This window comes from Chenopodium album, chromosome 17 (genome assembly GCF_948465745.1).
Source record: "Chenopodium album chromosome 17, dcCheAlbu1.1, whole genome shotgun sequence".
In the NCBI taxonomy this organism is placed as follows: Eukaryota; Viridiplantae; Streptophyta; class Magnoliopsida; order Caryophyllales; family Amaranthaceae; genus Chenopodium; species Chenopodium album.
Genome location: NC_137850.1, coordinates 12,958,448 through 12,969,065, shown reverse-complemented (window position 1 = coordinate 12,969,065; position 10,618 = coordinate 12,958,448). Strand labels below are relative to the sequence as shown.

Here is a 10,618-nt window from a genome sequence, read left to right as displayed (position 1 = left end):
AATGTGCACATGACTTGGGGGTAGAGAGAAGAACTAAGCAAGGTTGCAATAGGATACTTCTTTAGACCTTTTACTAGTTCATTAGAGCACGTCTAGATATTCCAAAGTTGCAACAAGCCCTCTTTCGGTTATAAAATCTCAAAATGCAAGTCCACCTCCCAAAATGCACTCCCAAGCCCCTTTAACTACAGTCTAAGTCGGAATTACACAAGAAACATCAAAATAGACAATGTGTGGGAGGCATCCACAAGTTGACCTTAAGATTAGAAAAAATGAAAATTTTGAGAATTTTGGAGGAGTTTTTGTTCCCCTTTTCTTTTTCCTATATATATATATATACATATATATATATATATATATATATATATATATATATATATATATATATATATATACATATATATATATATATATATATACATATATATATATATATACATATATATATATATATATATATATATATATATATATATATATATATATATATATTTTGTTTTTTCAACATACATTGCCCTCGCCTCTTTTAACTGTGAGCGGCTCTTTCTTTTATTCGAAACATGTGGCTTATTATGCCAATTATTACATAAGATACAAATAGAACCAATTCCCTAATAGAGTTTCATTTAGGGAAGGAAAGGAGGCACATCAAGGGCACAAGGGACCGCAAATTGATTCAAACATATCCTACTTTGGGCAAATTTGACAATATCCTATGCTAAAAGTGCAATTGAGCATTAATCGATTTTCATTTCAGATACTCTAATGCAATCAAGATTAATGGACCTCTAAATGACCCCAACTCTTGCACACACCCTTCTAAAAGAACTTTTACTCATCACTCAAGAGTCAAGCAAGCAAAACATATAAGCATCGTCATTTAAGTCTCATCCAAGGGCTTTTTTCATTTTTTTTTTCAAGTTACTAGAAAGCAAGAATAATTACAAAGTTAAGATAAACTAAGCTAAGCATAACTATAAATCTAAATAAAGAGAGAGGAGAAGTATTCACAAATTAAGAGATTTGGATTTAGGGTGTTGGATTTCAAAGGGAGTAATTTTGGATTTAAGGGATTTGGATTTGAGGGGAAAGGAACAAACAACATGCAAATTCATGCAAATTCAACACCATCAACACAAGAAAGCACATGAACCAACATATGAGCCAATGACTTCCCCCCAAGCTATCATGAACATTGTCCCTAATGTTAAAACAATATAAGCACAAGAGGAGGGAAAAAGGGATACTAACTCATTGGTTCGGGCCGCCTTGGGAGCTTGAGCCCCCGGGGTACCAATGTCGATACACGTTTCGGAATTCACCCAATTCCGTTCGAAGACCCTCGAAGCTTGTCCTCATGTTGTCGTAGGAGGACCTCATGTCTTCGTGAGACTTTCTCATAGTCTCAAACTTGGTTGACATGCGGGTGAAAACCGCATTCATTAGCTGAATTTGTTGCTCGAATGAAAGGGGTGGGTTTTCCTCACCCACACCTTGACCTTGGTACCCTTGTTGGTACCCCTATTGTTGTTGATAGAATTGCTGGTGTTGGAATTGTTGTTGTTGTTCTTCTTGTTGTTGTGGCTGCTCTTGCCCTTCTTCCTCTTCATCGAGAAGCCATGGGAGGTCCCTCTCAAAGACCCAGTTGCTCTCGTCGGTAATGAATGTCTTCTCTAGGTCCGGGAGGTAGGCATAAGGTCGCCCATTCACATACCACAAGTATGGGTGTGCCCCTTCTGCATCAACGACCCCATCTCATGGTCCTCAACGATTGCATATCAAGCTGTGTTGGCCCTGGGCAAACCTCCTCATCTGCAAAATCAAGGTTAAGAGCAGCAGCAAGAATAGTGATCATGCCACCTATGGTGATGTTGCCGGACCCTGTGGAAACATCCTTTAGGTGGTCAACTATCCAAGACCCTACATCTAAGGTCGTGGTACCCTCACTCAAGTGCCAAAGGAAGTAAAGTTCCCTTGTGGACACTACCCCTGAGCTATCCCCCCTAGCAAACGTCGTGTTTGCCGTAGTCCGCTGAGAAAGCCTAAAGCCGGAGTGGATAATAGCGGTGGCCTTATCCGTCCTAGGGTTGTACTTGAAAAGACCCGTGAGCTTTCTCCAAAATTCACCCGCATTATAATTACGGGGGTACCTATCCCTTGGACCTATGGTTCCGGTCGTGGGCCACCCAAAGGCTTGATTTACCTTCCTTATTGTCAAGTTATGTAGGGAATTCATGAGTTAGAAGGTAATGCGGCAGGGGGTTTTGTTGGTGTCTCGTTGCACTTGGAGGGTAGAAAGGAACTCGAGGGTTAGTCTCTTGTAGGTCGAGGCATGCAATCCTAACCAAGACCCTAAGTCGAAGCCCTCAAACAACATCCTTACATCGTCCCCTACCACTAATTCTTGGCCACATCATCATTGTAAAATTTAGTCGGCCTAACTCTCCTCCTACTATTTCTAATAAAATTGTTCAAAAGGTTCGGGTCATTGAAGTTTATTCCCATTGTATCCACTTGTGGTGGATCAACGAGGGGAGGAGGAGAAGGGTTGCGGTACCTAGCATCCATGTTTCTAGGTCGGTTTCTTCGTGACATGGTTGGTCTTTATGCAAAGCAATTAAACACACCACAACAAAGCAATCAACACACCAAACACACAAAAGGCACTAGGTCCACTAAGACAACAATTCAAGGCTTAATCAACACCAATTATCACACAAAACAAGTTAGAGCTCTATGTCCACCACCTAGAATCAATATTCAAGCAAGTCTCAAAATATGCAATGTGGACTTTACCACTTCAATTCACAACAATTCAACAACAAGCTTAGTCACAACAACATGCATGTGATTATCATGACATTCAAAATTCAAGCTTTTATCTCATACAATTCACCACAACAACATGCAGATGCTTATCATGTCATTCATTCACCAAATCAACTCCAAATCATTCAAACTTAGTCACAAAAACCCAACTTTCACAACATTCACACACCAATTCAAATTCACAAATACTTGACTATTTCCAACAATCAATCACATACAAACAATTAAAACAAACTTTCACAAGCAATTACATGCAAAAAATCAAGAATTTAAGCATAAAATTAGTAAAAGGAAGGAATTATTATACCGAACATGTCGTGGGTGTAAAATCCGCAAATGAACCTTTCTAACCTTCCTTGTGCTTGCTTGAACTTACTCCCTCAACCAATTTCCTTGAATTTCAACCCACAAAAAAACCCCCAAATCAATTTTTTCAAAGTTAGGGTTTGAGTATTTTGGGTGATTTTGGGTATGAATGTGGGAATTGAAGTACTAATTTGTGAGTGAGATTGAAAAGGAGTGAGTAATTTGTGAAAATATGTTGAATTTGGGTGCAAATTTAAGTGTGTATGGAGATTTGAGTGAGTATGGAGGAGGAAAGGAGTTTTAGAGAGAGATAGAGGAGGGAGAATCGTGAGTTAGAAAGTGAAAGAGTGAGAATTTTTTTTTTATAAAACCGTGCTGCTGCCACGGATTTCTGGGGCTGCACGGACGTGCAGCCTCAGGCAGAAGTTTTAATGCTTCTGACCCAGGTTCGCATGGGCGTGCATCAGGTTGCACGGACGTGCATCCAATTCAGCACGAACGTGCTTAATTTGGCACGTCCGTGCCAAACTCTGAACTTCAATTTTTATTCCTTCTGCCTGCCTCTGCACGGACGTGCTGTCTTGTGCACGTCCGTGCAGACTTGATGTTGTACGAAACTCTTTTATTTTTTTTAATAACAATAAGGCATAATAATAATAATAAAATTATTATTACCACCATTATTATTATTATGATTATTATTAAGAGCACTACTTCACCTTCAAAAAAATTTCTTACTTCCTCTCCATCAATACCTACAAAAGATATTAAGAGAAAAGTAAGTAATAATAAAAATAATGGAAAGGAAATAATAGTTTATGAGAGAGGGGGGTTGAGAAACTCGGGTTGCTTCCCAGAAGCGCTCTTTTAACGTCACTAGCTTGACGACATTGCGGGATCAATGAGAGTAAGGAACATCAAACTCATCAAGGTGAACAACCTTGGCTTCTTCATGCACAAACCGTCAAAGTATCCCTTAAGCCTTTGGCCATTCACCTTGAACGATTCACCATTGTCATTTGAGATTTCAATTACACCATATGGAAACATCTTCTTAACGATAAAAGGTCCACTCCATCTTGACTTAAGCTTACCTGGAAACAATTTTAACCGGGAATTGAATAGTAGGACCTTGTCACCTTCTTTAAATTCCCTTTTGCTAATATCCTTGTCATGCCAAGCCTTGGTCTTTTCTTTGTAGATCCGTGCACTCTTATATGCATCCAACCTTAATTCTTCCAAGGCATGGAGGTCAAGCAACCTCTTTTCACCGGCACTTTGAAGGTCGAAATTCAATGTTTTGATAGCCCAATGAGCACGATGCTCAAGTTCTGCCGGCAAATGGCATGATTTCCCATAAACAAGCTTGTATAGTGTGGTGCCAACGGGAGTTTTGAATGCGGTGCGGTAGGCCCATAGAGCATCATCAAGATTTGTAGACCAATCTTTACTAGACCTATCCACCGTTTTCTCAAGAATCATTTTTACCATCCGATTTGAAATTTCGGCTTGACCACTTGTTTGTGGATGGTAAGCCAATGACATCTTGTCCTCACACCATATTTCTCAAGGAGAGCTTGAAAGGACCGCTTTGTAAAATGTGAACCTCCATCACTAATAACGGCACGTGGCACCCCAAACCCTGGGAAAATTACTCTTTTGAAGAGCCTGACCACCACTTTAGCATCATTAGTAGGAGATGAAACCGCTTCTACCCACTTTGACACGTAATCAACGGCCACAAGAATGAACTTATTCCCAAAAGAGGTCGGGAAAGGCCCCATAAAATCAATGCCCCACACATCAAAAATCTCTAGCTCAAGAATGTTGTTCAAAGGCATCTCACTTCTTCTTGAAATATTACTGGTTCTTTGACACTGATCACAAGCTTTCACTACACCCCACACATCTTTGAACATTGTAAGCCAATAAAAACCACATTGCAAGATTTTTGCCAAAGTTTTGTTAGCACTCATATGCCCTCCACAAGGTGAGGAGTGGCACATTGTGATAACATCTTCAATTTCATCATCTGGGACACACCTTCTAAAAGACCATCAACACCTTGTTTAAAGAGCGAGGGGTCGTCCCAAAAATATTGACGAACATCATGTAGAAATTTCCTTTTTTGTTGATAGGAGAGGTCGGGAGGAAGAATAAAGAAAGATAGATAGTTTGCAATGTCCGTAAACCATGGTGCCGGTGCTTGAAGAATATCAAATATTTGATCATCCAGAAATGAATCATTGATTGGCAAGTTATCAAGATCACCTACAAAGATAGGCAACCGTGAAAGATGATTGGCCACAACATTTTCGGCACCTTTTATGTCTCTAATCTCAATGTCATAGTCTTGTAAGAGCAAGACCCACCGTATCAATCTTGGCTTTGGTTCCTTCTTGGACAAGAGGTACTTCAAGGTCGAATGGTCGGTGAAGACTATGACTTTAGACCCCAACAAGTAGGACCTAAACTTCTCAATTGCATGAACAATGGCTAGAAACTCCTTTTCCGTGGTTGTGTAATTCCTTTATGCTTCATCCAATGATTTTCTAGTGTAGTAGATAGCATGGAGCTTCTTATCCTTCCTTTGTCCAAGAACGGACCCAATGGCAAAATCCAAAGCATCACACATGAGCTCAAAATGAAGCTCCCAATTAGGGGGTTGAATGATAGGAGCCGAAATCAATGCCTCATTCAACCTATCAAATGCTAGCAAATAATCATTAGTAAACACAAAAGGGGCATCCTTTACCAACAATTGAGTGAGCGGCTTTGCGATTTTTGAAAAATCCTTTATGAACCGGCGGTAAAAACCCGCGTGTCCAAGAAAGCTCCTTATCCCCTTCACATTTGTAGGGGGTGGGAGGCGCTCAATTACCTCAATTTTGGCACAATCTACTTCAATGCCCCTACTAGAAATCACATGAACAAGAACAATGCCCTCTTCCACCATGAAATGACATTTTTCCCAATTCAAGACTAAGTTCACCTCTTGACATCTTTTCAACACTTTAATCAAATTCGAAAGGAAAATGTCAAAAGATGAACCAAAAACAGAAAATTCATCCATGGATACTTCAATTGATGATTCAAGCATGTCGGAAAAAATAGACATCATACACCTTTGAAATGTGGAAGGTGCATTACAAAGTCCAAATGGCATCCTTCGATAATCAAAGGTGACAAAAGGACATGTGAATGTAGTCTTTTCTTGGTCCTCGGGTTGGATTGGGATTTGGAAGAATCCCGAATATCCATCCAAGATGCAATAATGACTATGTGATACTAGTCTTTCCAATATTTGATCAATGATGGAGAGTGGAAAGTGGTCTTTCCGGGTGGATTTATTCAATTTTCTATAGTCAATGCACATCCTCCACCCGGTGACCGCCTTGTAGAAATGGTCTCACCCTTATCATTCTTGATAAGGTTCATGCCTCCTTTTTTAGGCACAACTTGAACCGGACTAACCCACTTACTATCGGAGATAGGGTAGATTATGCCCACTTCAAGGAGTTTTAAAACTTCCTTTTTCACAACTTCCTTCATGTTTGGATTGAGCCTTCTTTGGTGCTCAATCGAAGAAGCATGATCATCATCAAGTAAAATCTCATGCATGCAAATTGTGGGACTTATCCCCTTAATGTCATCAATTTTGTACCCAATGACATCTATATACTCCCTTAGAACAATTAAGAGTTTCTCAAGAGAGATATCATCGAGTTTGGCATTGACAATAACGGGATAAGTCTCACTATCATCAAGAAAAGCATATTTAAGTAGAGGGGGAAGGGGTTTAAGTTCAACCATATGAGGAGGTGTAGTCCTCTCCTCTTTTACCTCCACATTAAGCACTTCCATTTTCATTTCATTGGACTAAAGGTTGGTTGAGCAAAAGATCATACCCCCTTGTTTCTTCACCTTCCTCAACTAAGCCTCCCGTTAGGATAGCTTGTAAAGGATCTCCTTCAATCAAATTCTCTTGAAACTCCTCTAAGTCCCTTTCCAATGTGTCGACTCTATGAACTTCATCCAACAATGGCTTTTTCAATGTTTGTGAGAATGAAAATGAAATTTTCTCATCTCCCACATTCAATGTTAACCTTCCTTCTTTCATATCAATTACAACACCCGCGGTGTTTAAAAATGGTCTCCCCAAAATGAGGGGTACTATTGTGTCTTCTTCCATTTCCATCACCACGAAATCACAAGGTACAAATACTCTCCCAACTTGAACCGGTACAGCTTCGAGAATTCCCAAGGGTAGCCTAACCATGCGGTCGGCCAATTGTAAGGACATTTTTGTTGGCTTCAAGTCTCCAACTTTCAAAATCTTTGCAATAGAATAGGGCATCAAGCTCACACTTACCCCAAGATCACACAAAGCATCCATAGCTTCCAAATCTCCAATCTTCATCGGTATTGCATAGTTACCAAGGTCACCAATCTTTTGAAGAAGCTTGTTTTGAATGATAGCAATCACCTCCTTAGGAAGGGAGATGGTTGCACTTTCCTCAAGCCTACTCTTGTTGGATAGAAGATCCTTCAAGAATTTTCCATAGGTAGGCATTTGTGACATAGCATGAAGAAAGGGAATATTCACTTAAAGTCCCCTCATGACTTCAAGAAAATTTGAAAACTTCTCATTCAACTTCTTCTCTATAATCCTATGAGGAAATGGAATGGGAGGCTTGTATACTTTCATGGGGGGCTTTTCTATTCTTTCCTCATCTCCCTCATTTTTCCTTTGTGACTCCTTTCTCTCAACATCAACTATTTCATTTTCAAACTCATCCTCACTTCTCACCACAACTCCCTCATCTCTCTTTTGTGGCTCCTCTTCACTCATAACCGGCCCTTCATAACCTCTCCCCGATCTCAAAGTAATGGCCTTAGCTTGCTCCTTTGGGTTCACAACCGTTGAGCTTGGGAAGTGACCACTAGGATTGGAGGATGAACTTCCAACTTGCTGCGCAATTTGAGCCAATTGATTCTCAATTATCTTGTTGTGTGCTTGAAGTTGTTGGATGTTCGCTTGCATATCCGCATTGCTTCTTCCTTGTTGTGTAATGAAAGTCTCAAGCGCGGCTTCAAGGCTAGACTTTTTAGGAGGTGAAGGAGGAGGAGCGGGTTGGTTATATTGTTGCCTTTGTTGGTTTTGGTCCCTTTGATTAGGGTGACGGCATGGAGCTTATTGGTTTTGTGGATGGGGTTGGTTGTATTGGTTTTGAGGGGGGCCTTGGTTTTGTTGCTTCCAACCCGTGCTTTGTTGGGGTTTCCAACCTTGATTGTAGGGTTGGAAGTATTAATCATCTCTTTACCCAATAGCCGCCGTTTGTTCTTGGTTAGTTGAGTTGCAATAGGAGGACAAGTGAACATTTCCTCCACAAGTCTCACAAGACATGACTTGTGAAGAAGAGCTTGGAGATGTAAGGGTGGCTTGATCTAACTTGTGAGCTAGGATGTCAAACTTTGATGCAATAAGGTCTATTGCACTAAGATCGTGGACTCCGCCCCTCTTTGCTTGAGGTTGCCTTCTATCACCTCCATATGCGTAGTGCTTTGCCACTTCTTCAATCATCTTATATGCATCATCCACCGATAGCTTTTTAAGGCTACCACTGGCCCCGGAATCAAGGTTGGCCCTTGAAGTAGGAGTAAGACCATCACAAAAGCTTTGAACAATGATCCATGATGTGAAACCATGGCGTGGGCATTTTCTACTGTAGTCCTTGAAACGTTCCCAAGCTTCACTTAACGTTTCATCAATCGCTTGGTTGAAATTGGTGATTTTTCTTCTTAGTTCGGCAGTCCTTTCGGGGGGACAATACTTTCCAAGGAAAGCTCTTGTGACTTCATCCCAAGTGGTCAATGATCCCTCTTCTACTGTTCTCAACCAATGCTTTGCTTTGTCACGGAAGGAGATTTGAAACATGTGCATACGGATGAACTCTTCCGTAATGTTGTTTTGCTTGATGGTTGTGCACAATTCGAGAAATTTGTCCAAATGAGCAAAAGGGCACTCATGAGAACTACCACCAAATTGATCACTTTGGATCATACGGATGAGTTGAGGTGAAAGCTCAAAATTATATGCATTTGTAGTCGGGAGACATATGCCACTCCGTAGTTGGAATGCGTTGGGGTGGTCATAATCTCGAAGCAACAGTTGAGGAGGAGGAACATCATTATCACCCATGTTGTCTTATTCTTTGCTCCCAAGAACCTCTTCCGAGTCGGAATCCGAATAGACAATGGAGAATTCCGGAGTACCTTGCAAGAGTCTCCTTACGTTCCTTAAGGTCTTGTTCAACTCTAAATCCACGGGAATAAGCGGTGATTGCTTACTCTTTTGTGTGATGCAAAGTCAAACAAAGCTAAGAAAACGTTAGCAATGACTATCACAAGTTAAAAAACGCAATTAAGCAAAAATAAATAAGAAAAATTATGATACAAATATACACACTTAGACTCATTCAACAATAATACATTCAATATGACTTTGCCTCCCTGGCAACGGCGCCAAAATTTGATAGGCCGTCATCGAGCCTACCAAATATTTAAGTCTTATCTTGGTCTCACTAGCTAATAGCAAGGGTAAGAAAGGGTCGAACCCATGAGAGGCGTTGAATCAACCACCAAGATACTACCGTTTAAATAAGCTAAATGAAGTCAATATTGGGTTGGTTTTATGTAACATGAACTAATTCAAATCAACTAAGACTAAGGGGTGATTAACAATATTTAGAGGATTCTAGGGCTCGGGAAATACCACTTAACTTCATCACAAATCACAAATAGCATGTAGCAAACAATGATAAATTAAGGGGATAATATAGGGGAAGTCATCTAAAGCACCCAACTACTCTCTCAAGCTAGAGGGATTACTTGAATCATGAATACAACCTACTCTCGTGGTTAAGCATAAAACAAGTATTAAAGCATAATCATAATGACAAAAATATTCCCTCGACTGGAAATTCTTATTCTCATGGCATTTCAAGTCAATTAAGCATAAAGGAGCTAACTCAAGTTCATCTCTCGATCCTTCGTTGAGAAAGCTTGGATAATAGTTCTAGCAATGGCCATATACAAGAACTAAGAAATTAAACCACTTAAGCTCAACTAATTAACACCCAACAATTACCAAATTAACACATGCAACAAGCAATTAGTGACTACATTGAGGGTTTTACCCAAACCCTAGAAAATTAGACTACTCACAATCCATGGAGATTAAAGCAATTAAGGTTTTCAAGCTACTCATGAACAAGATTCAAACTAAATATTAAGCTAATTAACAATCTAAGCATACAAGAATGAAGCAAAATAATTAATAATCAAAGCAATTAAAATGGAAGAGAAGAGTAAGAAAAGTTACTAGAAGCTTCCACTTTGAATAACAATGGTGGAACTTGTCTTCTACAATGATTGAGATTGAAATTTCCAAGCTAATAATTCAATTCTAACTAATGATTTG

The 10,618-nt window shown here is 39.8% G+C and overlaps 2 protein-coding genes and 1 non-coding gene across 3 annotated transcripts; 1 reads left to right on the top strand and 2 right to left on the bottom strand.

Annotated features, from left to right (window-relative positions):
• Window positions 1-4,011: 4,011 nt before the first annotated feature.
• Window positions 4,012-4,617, bottom strand: LOC145588678 (uncharacterized). The gene has a single exon (XM_081645292.1). The coding sequence runs from the start codon at window positions 4,615-4,617 to the stop codon at window positions 4,012-4,014; it is 606 nt and encodes a 201-aa protein (XP_081501418.1).
• Window positions 4,618-7,006: 2,389 nt separating this feature from the next.
• LOC145588677 (uncharacterized) lies at window positions 7,007-7,708 on the bottom strand. Its single transcript, XM_081645291.1, has one exon. It carries the CDS (start codon window positions 7,706-7,708, stop codon window positions 7,007-7,009), a length of 702 nt encoding a protein of 233 aa, XP_081501417.1.
• Window positions 7,709-8,837: 1,129 nt separating this feature from the next.
• LOC145590413 (small nucleolar RNA R71) lies at window positions 8,838-8,944 on the top strand. Its single transcript, XR_014102017.1, has one exon. It is a non-coding gene; the product is annotated as a small nucleolar RNA R71 (small nucleolar RNA).
• The last annotated feature ends 1,674 nt before the right edge of the window (window positions 8,945-10,618 follow it).